The sequence below is a fragment of the Aulonocara sp. 'chitande type north' Nkhata Bay genome, linkage group LG8, assembly GCF_057382095.1.
Source record: "Aulonocara sp. 'chitande type north' Nkhata Bay isolate Kocher_YH1m ecotype deep benthic linkage group LG8, A_spYH_male_GT1.1, whole genome shotgun sequence".
In the NCBI taxonomy this organism is placed as follows: Eukaryota; Metazoa; Chordata; class Actinopteri; order Cichliformes; family Cichlidae; genus Aulonocara; species Aulonocara sp. 'chitande type north' Nkhata Bay.
The window spans coordinates 24,090,131-24,102,825 of NC_141351.1; the positions used below are offsets into that span (position 1 = coordinate 24,090,131).

General features: G+C 41.3%; 1 protein-coding gene across 1 annotated transcript; it reads right to left on the minus strand.

The window, feature by feature from the left end:
• Nucleotides 1-2,767: 2,767 nt before the first annotated feature.
• plaub (plasminogen activator, urokinase b) lies at nt 2,768-10,962 on the minus strand. The gene is made up of 11 exons (XM_086304447.1): nt 10,708-10,962; nt 10,512-10,605; nt 9,170-9,274; nt 8,933-9,086; nt 8,390-8,487; nt 7,924-7,965; nt 7,644-7,845; nt 7,407-7,558; nt 6,417-6,557; nt 5,840-5,988; nt 2,768-5,751 (listed from the first exon to the last, which is right to left on the minus strand). Exons 1-11 carry the CDS (start codon nt 10,960-10,962, stop codon nt 5,557-5,559), a joined length of 1,587 nt encoding a protein of 528 aa, XP_086160573.1. The 3' UTR covers nt 2,768-5,556.
• Nucleotides 10,963-12,695: the final 1,733 nt, after the last annotated feature.

Genomic DNA, 12,695 nt, shown 5'->3' on the forward strand with positions numbered 1-12,695 from the left:
AGAATTACTACATAAACATGCAAAAGTACAAATAAGACAAACAATGAGAACCAAATAGAAATGGAGCACAAAGTGACCAAAAAGAAATGGTAAATGACAAAAAAAAAAAGAGCAACAGGACTATAAATACATGCGGCTTTAGTAAAAACAATTTTTAAAAAAAGTTCCCCGCCCACCCCTGCGGGCAGGCTATCCTTCAAGCTCCTCCACCAGAGGCCTGGGAGCTTGAGGGTCCTGCACAGTATCTTAGATGTTCCTAGGACTGCGCTCTTCTGGACAGAGATCTCCTTTGTTGTTCCTGGGATCTGTTGGAGTCACTCGCCTAGCTTGGGAGTCACTGCACCTAGTGCTCCGATTACCATGTATGTCTTTTCTTAAGTTTTCTACCACAGACAGACAGTGGGGCGGTCACCACTGGTGGGACTACTGGATTTAAGATAGTAAAAGAACCTATCAACTATTTTAAACTAACACTGCAGCGCACCGAGACAAGTGTGACCTAATTAAAGGACAAACTAATAAAAACATTAAAACTAGAACTAAAATATCTGAAAGAAGCACAGATCTATTGAACTGTCAGTAAAACACAGCACAAGCAGAGTTGTGAGGTTCAGTTCAGTGACTTCAAATAGCGAAGGTGAGGCCTATAGCAGGTCTGCTATATGGAAGCGAATGCTAAACTAAAAAATGAGCCTGTTGGAGATTTCAGGAGACACCTTGAGCCCCAGATGTTGCGTTCTTTGAATGACTGATAAGGTGTGACACATGAACATGTAGTGCTTTCACCAGAAAAAAGTTTCATAAATGGTTATTGTTCTATAATAGGAAATCTGTACTAATAGTCTTTTTTTAACGTTCCTATAATCGATATGTATTAGAAGAGTTGTTTTAATGCTGACTTGTATTGAGTTTCTCTGTATGCAGTTGGAGGTTACATAGCTATGTATTTGATTATAATACACAGGAAGGCAGGTGGAAGGCTGATAAATGATAATTGCGTTGCTGCCAGTCTTATTTGTGTGTGTGTGTGTAGCACCATCCTGTGGTCACTGTGTGTATAAAGTCCTGAAGTAAGAAGTTTTTTTAAATGATAATTGATCATGTTTGCAGTGTTCCTGACACTCATTCTATGAACTTTAATGACTTTATACTATATCCATTAATTCATCCACTGGAGGGGGGGGACACACCAGTGTACTCTCATTCCATTTCAAAGCTAGATCATATAGGAAAGGTGGCAGAAGATCATCCGGTGTAAAATCGTTCCCACTGCACCACGACGCCAACCACAGGAGCTCTGATTCAAACCAGTGTTTCAATTTAAATTTAAATCGGTTACGTCAGGGGTCCCAGTCCCAATCCACGAGGGCCGGTGTCCCTGCAGGTTTTAAATATGTTTATATTGATCCATCACAACTGATTTAAATGGATAAATTACCTTCTCAACATGTCTTGGCGTTCTTCAGAGGCCTGGTAATGAACTAATCATGTGATTCAGGTGTGTTGATCCAGGGTGATATCTAAAACCTGCAGGGACACCGGCCCTCGTGGACTGGGATTGGGGACCCCTGGGTTAGGTTCACTGACACTTTGGCCTCTTTTTGAAAGAGAGCTGCTGTTCCAGGTTTCTCACACCTGACTGCCACAGCTGAACAGTATTCAGATCTTTGTGTGTAACTTTGTATATAGCCCCAGTAAAAAGTGTCCGTAAAGTGTTTTACTTGTTAGTGGCAGCTAGATGAGGAGTTCTCTACCGTTTTTGTTTATGCGCATTTTTCTCCTGTTTTGTGGCCAGCTGGGAAGTTTATCTGTATTTAGTATTTTTTGGTTTTAACCTAGAAATATGTTTCTTTACTCTCTAAAGAGTCGGGTTATTTGTTGCTTATTTTGGTCTTGGAGACCCTGGCCTTAACTTCTTTCCTTTTTTCTTTTCTTGCCTATTTATGTTAAATAATGTAGTATAATTATAAATACTCCACCGTAATTTGTAAAATAAATTCATTTGACACATGGTTAGGTTTGTTCGGAGGCTCAGTCTATAGTTAGTACTGCCTATACTTTATCTTACACTCACTGTGTCTCCTAGGCTTTTTACATGCAAGAGGCTTGTAAGATAAGTGGGGGCTCGTCCAGGAAATTCCCTGAATCATAGCTCTGTTTTATTTTGAGACCTCCTTTTACTTAACTGCTTATCCACTTCAGGATAAGCAGTTCAGGATCACAAATCTTAGCATCTTCGTGCTTGCCATACTCCCTACCTTACTTCCTTCTACCTACAGTAGGCTCTTGCACACACAGTATGTAAGAGCCTACCAGCATGTTCTTTCACTAGTTCCAAATATGCCATCCCCCTCTCCTCCACCTGTATCTTTGACCAACTGGCACCCTGTTGGTGCCAGCAGTTGTTGTTGCTAACTTGGTCCCTGATCGATCAGGTAATCCCATTCTTGATAATCCAGATGTTTAATTTGGTAAAGATTTTATGCCGATGCTCTGCTTGGTGCAGTGCTCCTCATTTATCAGACTTCAGACCAGCACTAGGAGTACGCTGGTTGATAACCCCTCACCATCTGCAAAGAACCAGTTTTAAATTGCATCTTTAGGCACTTTGTTACTATCTGTCTGTTGGAAAAACACAGCATTTGTTCCAGTTTCTTTGATTGAATCTATGAAAATGTTAAAGATAACAAAGTTTGACAGACAGAAAGTTGTGTTTTTGCATCAACAGGGAAATTCCCAAAGTTCAATAATATCCAGTGAATAATGTTAGAAAAACAGTAAAATAAAGTTTATTTCATTTAAAGAAGAAAATATCTGAAGAAAATCTGCAGACGAATCCATAAAAATTCAAAAATATGTCTCGAGATGATACAGTAACCAGGTTTGGGCAGACCTGCTTATTTCAGCCTCGTGTAGAACAAAGATGAAGACCTTTGAATTACAAAATATATATAGTATGACACATGGATGTAGCCTGCAGCAAGTGTAAATGAAGCATTTTAGATTCCTGAATTTTAACAGGTTTCAGCTACTGGAAGAGCCGTGTTCAAATTATTCAAGGTATGATCTCATGAACCTGAGCAACACACCAACAATAGTGTCCCGGTCTGTCATCGGTATCTGTGTGACTACATAGTTTTGATTTCTTAACTTCTACAATGAAACCAGTGAATAAGTAGGTGTGGACCTGACTAGATACAGACACAATAACCATCACACAGCATTACACATTACTCTGTTTCTAAAAACATCAGCATTTCATTTAAACACAGCAGATTTAAAGTTTCCACACAAAACACTTTACTAGCAGAAGCACAGGAGTGATTTCTAAAGTGCTTAACTTTGAGCTAAGGTAAACCTGACTGGAAGATGATAAAACCAGCAAAAACACTGGTAACACTGGCTCTTAAGATAAGAATGAACTTGTTGAATTCTCATTTTAATACTAACATTAACTCAGTCTGAAGCCCATTGCTTACTCGTGTGTTTGTGAAACAGTAACATGTTTTCATATTAGGAGACTCAGAGTGTGTATTCACTCTATTGCATGAGACACATCAGTCAGCCACAACATTAAAACCACTGACAAGTGAAGCAAGTAACACTGCTTACTGGTGTTAGCTTGTGTACTTGTGTGGTGTTGTTATGCTAACTTAACCGCTTAATGTTTAATTTGTCTTTTAACCGTTTCATGCATGAATTAAGACGACCTCAATCAGGATTTTTTACTTAAGTATTTTTAATCATCTTTAGGCATGAAAAGATGAATAAAAATGCTTAAGAAAAATAACAATAATTACAGTGAAACACGTCACACATCTACAGTAACATTAAATGACCAGTGGGTAGCAGGGTATGCAGTGACACATCAGTGTCCAATGTAGTGGTTTATGTGCAAGTATACCATCAACACTGACACAAATACAAGAACACAGCCTTTGAATAGCTGTAACTGTAGTGACCACTATGTGTGAAAGGGTTAATTCTTATATTTGTTTCTTTTATTCTGTTGTAGGGCTTAAATCATGTTTTTCATGATGTGTTTTAGTGTCTCTTGTGTTTAATGCTAACATCCATCAGGTCACAGGTGTATGGAAGCCCGTTTCTGCCACAAAAAAACAACAACAAAAAAAGCATCTATAACTTGAAATTTCAACTTATTAACTCGAAATTTTGAGAAAAGTAGCTCGAAATTTTGACTTACTTTACTCAAAATTTCGAGTTAACTCGAAATCTTACTGAAATGTTGCTCTGTAGCTGATTGTGTCTTATTTTAAGTGTAATGAGATAATTTTGATGAGAAATAAGACAAATATACTTGGTAAGATTTTGAGTTATTGCAGTCCAGGCGACCGTTCCAAGGTTAGCACTGGATTATGTTTAAGCCACATGGTAAATGGCCGAATTTTCAGAAAGATGTTTCGCAGCGATGCGGACGCTGTACTGGTCCATTGTGGTGAAGAGAGAGCTGAGTGTAAAAGCGAAGCTCTCAATTTACCAGTCGATCTACGTCCCTACCCTCACTTATGGCCACGAGCTGTGGGTAGTGACCGAAAGAATGAGATCGCTGATACAAACGGCGGAAATGGGCTTCCTCCGAAGGGTGGCTGGCCATTCTGGAGGGGCTCAGAGTAGAGCGGCTGCTCCTCCATATCAAAAGGAGCCAGTTGAGGTGGTTCGGGCATCTGACAAGAATGCCTCCTGGGCGCCTCTGGGCGTTTTCCGGGCATGTCCCACTGGGAGGAGGCCCCGGGGTCTGCAGACCCAGGACACGCTGGAGAGATTATATCTCTTGGCTGGCTTGAGAACGCCTTGGTGTTCCCCCAGAGAAGCTAGAGGAGGTGGCTGGTGAGAGGAAGGTCTGAACTTCTCTGCTTGGGCTGCTGCCCCCACGACCCAGCCCCGGATAAGCGGAAGAAGATGGATGGATGGATGTTACCATTCAAATTACGTATCAAATTATCTCTTTCTGACTGAACATCTCTTGGCCGGAAAGCCGCAGTCAGTCCAAGGCTTCACAGGTCTTCTGACCTTTGATGTTGATACTAATACTGTGGCTTACTCCCACAGGTTTCTGAGTGTGAATGGTTGTCTCTCTGTGTCAGTACTCTGACTGGCCACCTGGCTGGAGTGCTACATATTTACACCGACGCTGGCTGTGTTAAAGCTACACCACAGCTACAGCACTTGACAAATGTGTTTGATCTCTTTCTGACTGAACATCTCTTGGCTAGAAAACCGCATTCAGTCCAAGGCTTCACAGGTCTTCTGACTCCATGTTTTGATGTTGTACTAATACTGTGGCTTACTCCCACATCTCAGACCGAAATATAGGGCCGTAGGCTACAATTACCGCCAGTTTTTGTTGTGTCTTGGGATTTGTTCACACGAATAATAAACATATTATTGCTATACAACTACTAGAACAATAAAAACAGCACCACCACCAACAATTTGTACTGCAACCAGTGGAAACAAAACATGAGGTTTACATGCATAACCACAACCTGAAATATTCTCCAGCAAATGCCTCTACATGTGGGCGGGCCTTAAAGGTCATTTCTGAGGAAACATGGCTCCAGCGGTGATGGACCCCAGGTGAGTCTTCGCTTCTATCCATTTGTTGTAATTGGTCACTCTGGTGTAAACACCGGGACGCAGCTCTTTGGCGCAGCCGTCGCCCCAGCTGATTATTCCAAACAGGAAGAGCCTGCTTCCGACTTCGCACACCAGAGGGCCTCCTGAGTCTCCCTGCGGGGGAAGAAAAGACAAGCAGCGCTGAAGGAAACTGACAAACCGACCTCTGGAATCAAAGTCGAGACCAGACGTGTGCAAATACCTCGCAGGCATCCTGACTCCAGTCGGGACGAGCGGCACAAAACATGTTATCAGTAATCATGTTATCGTAATAATCCTTCCCTCGGCACACGTTGTCGGCGAGGAGGTTCACCTGAGCCTCTTTTAGGTATTGAGACCTGTACCACAAAGCTGGAGAGAAGAGGAGTGTTAAAGCCCTGAAGGGTGAACATAATTATAATTATGTGCTGCAGTTACAGAAATTAGGCATTTTAAATGAGCCTCTGTTTCCTTCACTTGTTCTGCTACACTGATAGCTGGTGACTTGTCTTTGTAAGGCTTCCAATAATATTCCCATAACAAAAGAAAAATGAGCACAAAGTTCAGAGTGTGTCAATGATTCCCGACTTTGTAGCCGGTGTGCAAACATTCAGTGGACAGATCAGCTCAACTTGAAACAGCACAAAAGTTATTATTGGATCGAACACATAAATCTGCAAGTAGTTAATGTTCGATTTGCTTCAGGCTTCACTTACAGGTGTAATATTTTAGTGTAGACATACTTGATATACGTTTGTTTCTGTCAGATGTAAGAACAATGCTCAGAGGACTCTCCTCACCGTGACTTTCTTTCCCATATCCGGCAATGTCACAGGTGAATCCTGGCTGCAGGCTCTGCTGAGGTGGCGGCAGGCAGACCGTCCTCACAGCGCTGCTCTCCTTAGCACATTTACCAAGTTTGGTCTTCAGCTTCACCAGAGCTGCAAGACAATTATCAACAATCACACCTTTGATTGAATTACAGCTTTAAGAAAAAGGCCTCTGAAATTCAAGAGAATTCTAAAATCTTATTGCAGAATGACTAAATTTGTCAGGTAACTAGATCCTAAAATCCATCTAATGTGGGATGCTGGTTTAAGATTCTTCTTAGGGTCCGAGCGTTTCCATAGTAAAGTAAATAAAGCCACAAGGGGTCACCAAAGTGCTGCACGTTTGATTTTGGCAGAGTTTTTACACCAGATGTTCTTCCTAACACAACCCCAATTGGAATTTATGTCTCAGGCAGGAATCAAACTTTTAACCATTTGAGACACTTGATCACATGATTCCCTTTGAGCAGCACTTGCTGAGAGTATGGAGGAAGAACTCCCTTTTAATGGGAAATGATCTGAAGCAGTATCAGCCTCGGTGTTAAGCAGCCAAGTATTATTTTAAAAAGACATTAACCCCTAAACCAATTTTTAAAAAAAGGATGAGTGTCTCTTTGTTGAGATTTCATTAACTGATAGAGGCAAACAGACTAAAATCGGAACATTCTTTTCAAGTTTTTTGAGAAAAACCCCCCCAGCACGTATTGCTATAAATATATATTTTTTCCATATTTTAAATTATAGTCAAAGATAAGTGTTATTTCTAACTGTCGAAACTTCTATTTGGTGGATTGACTGTTTTGGCACCTGACAGTAAAACGCACAGAACAACAGCTGGGGTGGAAGTGGGTTGCAAAGCAGCTTGCAGATGCATTGCAACTGTGGGCAGTGAGGCTGGAGTAACGCTCTGCTTGATTAAAAACTTAGTTTCAAAAGATGTTTTAATTTGTGTGTTCACACCAATATCGTTGTTGAAGTTCCCCTCGTTATTATCAAACCCTTCGTGGATGAAGATTTTTTCCACCCTGAATTTTTGCTCCACGCTCGGGTTGCTCTCGTTCAGGGCGTTTTTCCCCAGGGTGACGGTGAAGCGCTCTGCTATGGTGTTATTTCTGAAACACAAATTCACAAAACAAGTCCAGTCACAGCTATTTCTCAGCACCTGCTGCATTTCCAGTAAATGATCTCACTTCCTACCCGTCGGGGAAGCAGTGGGCAGCTGTGAGAACCCAGCAGGCGGAGATCAGACTGCCCCCGCAGCGGAAAACTTTCTCTTTGGATTTAGGGCGCCAAAATATGGCAGCGATCCACGGGTGGGATTCCACAGTGGCAACTGTTCCGCCAACGATCTTCAGCTGCTTTCTTCTGGTGCGCTGGCCACATGTCGTCATCTCTGCAACTGGAAAATGAAAAAAAGTTTAAAAGTGTCGCCGAGAGAAGCGAGGAATGGGATTCACAGGCGTTAGTGAGGACTCACCGTGCTCTGGCTGGGTGGGGACAGGTGAAGCCACAGGTGGAACTATAAGACAGAAATGGTTTTTTTTTAATGCTAAAGATTTGATTTTCCCAGAACATTTAACCCTTTAAATTCTGGGTTATTTTTTAAATTCTCATTGGAGATTTTTTATATACTCTAAGTCTCAAAGTCTCCAGCACCAGAGCAGAGTGAGACTTAAAGAACTGCTGAGAAAATATATTTATGCCCTTCTAAACAAAATAAGAGATTATTTAGCTTTTTTTCTTTGCCAATTTTCCAGAATTCAGTTACATTTTCATCTGCATTTGGAAAAACCCCTATACTTTGAATCCATGGTGGATTTTGGACTTTTATTCTCCCTCCTGGTCCCCATAAATTTGGCTCCTTTTGCTCCAGTGACTGATGCACCATCAATGAAAAATGCTTCACTGACTTTAATAACAGTCCTATCAGAGAACACACTTACGTGGCTTGAAATTGCAAAGCGGCATGTCGCAGTATTCCCACACCAGCTGCAGGTTTTTCCAAACGTTACACCACGGACGACGTCTGTAGTGAAGATTTCTGAATAAAAAAAATAAAAAACAAACCATCCAAGTAAACAAACAGTCCAGCCTGACGAACATATGCAAATGGTTGGAGTATAAATGATGGAATCTGGCCATGAAAGACCTGAAAACATTTTCTAACCGTCTCTGCTAACACTGACAGGTTTGATATGAGCACTGTCTCTGATTGCTGAGACTAGTTGGTCACAAAACTGGAATCTGTAGCATGAACTGTAATGTTTGGTGTTTAGATTATTCGATTAAAGATTATGGTTGATGAACGCCTGAATTAAAAGAGCCGGACTGCTAGAACAGCTGAAGATAAAGTGCTGTGGTTTTTACACTCGCTTAAAAATATGAAGGAGCCCAGCTGATTAGTGGGAGACACTGATATTTTTTTTCTTCCAACTATCCAACATTTTGCAAAAGGAATGTGAAACTTCAAAGATCCAAACTCAGACCTGCAGTAGTTGTGCTTCCCGGCGTTGATGTCCAAATGCAGGTACTGCCTCCTGGTCTCCTCGTCCCACTGCAAACATGTTTGTCCGCTGACTGTTTTAGATGCTGTGCCTTTGTAGTACAGTCCCACTCCCTCATAGCAGTGACTCGCTTTTACTGAAGTGACAGTATGACAGGTGAGGGCGATTAGAAAATCTGAAAACTATCAGTAACGTTTGGTTTGCTGTTGAGCTGCTCACCTGTTTCACAATGTGTGCCTTCAAAGCCATCAGTGCAGCGACAGAACAGGTGTGCACCAGAAATCAGCGCTGGGACCGAGGTGCCGCCGTTGAGACAAATCTCACCTACAAAATAAGACGAAAGCTGACGACACTTTTGAGACCCACATCGACAGCATATTTTATGATTATGAAATGTGGCTGGAAAATAAGAGGTCATATAATACAAGGTATAGCAGTAAGACTGACAGGCCAGTTCATTAGAAGAAAGAAGAAATATCTAATCAGCCAATCACAGCAGTTTCACCGCCTACCTGACCACGTCCATCCCTTTATAACCACAGTGTGCCCATCTTATAACGAGTGCCTCCAGGGGGATAAGTAGCCATATCACAATCCTCAGATCGAGTAGATAAAATTTGGGATGTGGTGGAACAGGAAATTTGCACCATGATGATATCATGTCGACATGGACTAAATCTCTGAGGAATGTTTTTAGCGCTTTGTTGAATCTTTGTCAGCAAAAATGAAGGAAGTTCTGACGGCAAATGGGAGTCTGGACCCTGGGCTGGACCCTAACCCTAACCTGACTCAGTAACATCCAGGTCACGCACTATCTCTCTGATACGTGAGTAAGCGGTGAACCAGCCACAAGTAATCTGGAACAGCCTGTCTGGTTATTCCCAGGTGAGTACAGGTGAAGCTGCTGTATGCTCCAAACCACAGGAACGACCCAGTGACTCACATTAGGTGACTCACCTTTCAGCACTCTATTTATGGGTCAAATGATCATTTTATTTCTGCTGCTGCGTGATTTTATTTATTTTAGTTTGTTTGTTTTTTTGATGGGGGGGAGGCTCAGTGATTGCTTTTGTTAATTATTTTAAATCTACTGTTTCATTTGTTTTCAGTCCAGTCTTTGTAGCTGACAATGTTTGCTGTTGTTTGTTAAGCCCCTTAAGCCACTGACCTACATTCACATTCTTCCTGTCATACAGTCATGGATTGGCCTCCCACACAGCCCAGAATGCAACATTACTGAAGCAGTGTGGGATCATGAAACAGACGGCAGCCAACAGCCACACAAAAGCGCTGAATCTCCTACATTAAGCTTGGAGAGCTAATTCAGTTCAGGCTGTGCTGAGGAAAACAAGAAGTCACATCAAATATTGACTTTCAAGCTGGCAAAATATAAATAAATACAGGTGGCTCAAGACTTTTGCACAGTATTGTAGGTAATCATAGGAGCAGCACTTTGTGCTTCCACCTGGAATGAAGTGTGCTGTCTAAATACAGCTTTGCTTATTTGCTGCCAAAGTAAATTACACATTTCATGCTCAGGAGATGAATAAAAGCGTCTCACCTGAACGCTGAGAGGACGAGGAGAACGAAGACGAGGAAGAGGAGGAGTGGGGGGGAAAAGCTAACTCACGCCTTCTCCTTTCATCCAGCAGGCCCTGAAAACATTTTAAAAAGTTAAATAAAGCCTCGTGAAAGAAGACTAACATAAAATTGGAGTTAATAAAAAAATAAAAACAGATAAAAATAATTGTCCTCACAGCCTGAGCTGCTGACAGGAAGGCCAGCGCGCAGAGGAAAAAGCTTCTCATTGTTTTCATGATGCTTCTCAGCTCGGTTTGAAGGCTTTGCATGAGCGTGCTTGCAGAGTGGCAGCCTCCTCGGGGTTTATTCTGTTCAGTGGAGGGAGGAGTCCTGATTGGCTGACAGCTGGCTGGCTGACCCACTAGATGTAGAGTGAAGAAATAGCTGTTTACAGTACATGTGAATGAGTCATCACTGGTAATCCACACCATCAGTTTTCAGGGAGCATATCAGTATCTGTGGTATGTCAGCCAGTCTAGAACTGCAGGTGTTTACATGCTGAAGGTAACTATAATTGGATTTAAATGAATCAGGATGTTTGATTAAATAAAACATGTTCATATTTGTCTGAATATCACATTACTGCACTGTGTTTGCTTCCATACAGCATAATCTGTTGGGAAACTCACACTACTGATGTACCAAGAAATGGTTTGGGGATTTTAGTGGGTGTGGTCTGACACAAATATGTATATATGTGTATACAGTGCTGTGCTAAAGTCTTGAGTCAACCCTCATTTCTTTACATTTTGCTTCCAAGGAACAAAAACTGGGAGAAAAAGGCTGACTATGCCAAACTACACAAGAACTGGACTGAAACCTGTGGCAGCAGGTTTTATGGAGTGATGACTCTAAATCTGACATTTCTTGGTTTACAAAAAAAAAGTAAAATTTGTAAGGATGAGGTCAGAAGAGAAGTACAACAGTGTGAAACCTGTTCAACATGGTGTAGACTCTGTCATGGGTTGATTTCAGCCAGTGGTGTTTTAGAGCTTGATGGGATGATTAACAAAAACCACCAACGTCCCAAGAAGAGCTTTAAATGTCCTTCAAGAAGCCTGGAGAACTATTCCTGAAGACTACGAATTTATTTGGTGGTTCATTGGTCAAACAGGTCGTGTTTTATAGTTTATTTGTTGTTGTCTCTTTTCATTCTGGTTGCAGACCACAGGCCTGCTGTATTTAGCAAGACCTGAAACTAGAAAATGTCCAAATTCGCCCCATGTTACAAAGTTAGACTTAAACCTGCACTACCTCTGACGCCCAGCAGGGGGCTATACCCGTTTTTCCAAAAAAAAAAAAAAAAAAGTCAGATTTCACGGTGCTCTATCTCAATTTAAAATAAATGATAGCATCAAATTTTACTTGAGTACCATCACTACAAAGTGATTTACAAAAACACAGTGGCGGGCTCTGTACCAAGCTGCAAAACTGGATCATACACAACTAAAGTGGCCTTGAGCTAGTTTGTCACTGAGTCATTTACAGCATTGACTTCATTGTCACAGCTTCTCTAAAGTATATAAGTTAAAATAACATATGTATTTGCGCAGAAGCTAATTTATAACAAATAAATATATACGCATTTTTGCTATTAAATTTAATAATTTGCTTTTAAACCTTAAGTTAAAATAACTCGATATATATATAAACAGTACTGACATTAATTGTATGTGATTGGCCTGTTTTTGTAGTGAAGTCACTGGATGTCGCTGTTGCTCCATAAACGCCAGAACTCATTTATCCTGACTGGACCTGAAGGGGCTCTGTGCGCGCTAACGGTGCACGTTAACGAGCATCACTTTCCTGCCTTCAGGTGACATGAAGATGCAGGTGACTGTGGTCTCTTGAATGTCCCTCATATGTAAACGAAAGCAAACTGAAGAAGAATGAGAAAAGCAGGAAAGCAAATATGTACATTAGGATCCCGGAAGTCGCCTCGTTTGGATCCTGTTGGGCTGATGTTGCCTTCAGGGACTCGAGGTAATCGCTACAACTCTTATTGAGACAGAGGAGCTAATTAAAGATTCTATTAATTTAGGAAAATCCTGATTTTAATTACATATCGCAATAATAAACAATAATTTGATTGATACCGTATTAAATGTGCATTTTTATCCAGAATGGTTTTACATGTTTTATCCGTTAAATGTTATTGAATATC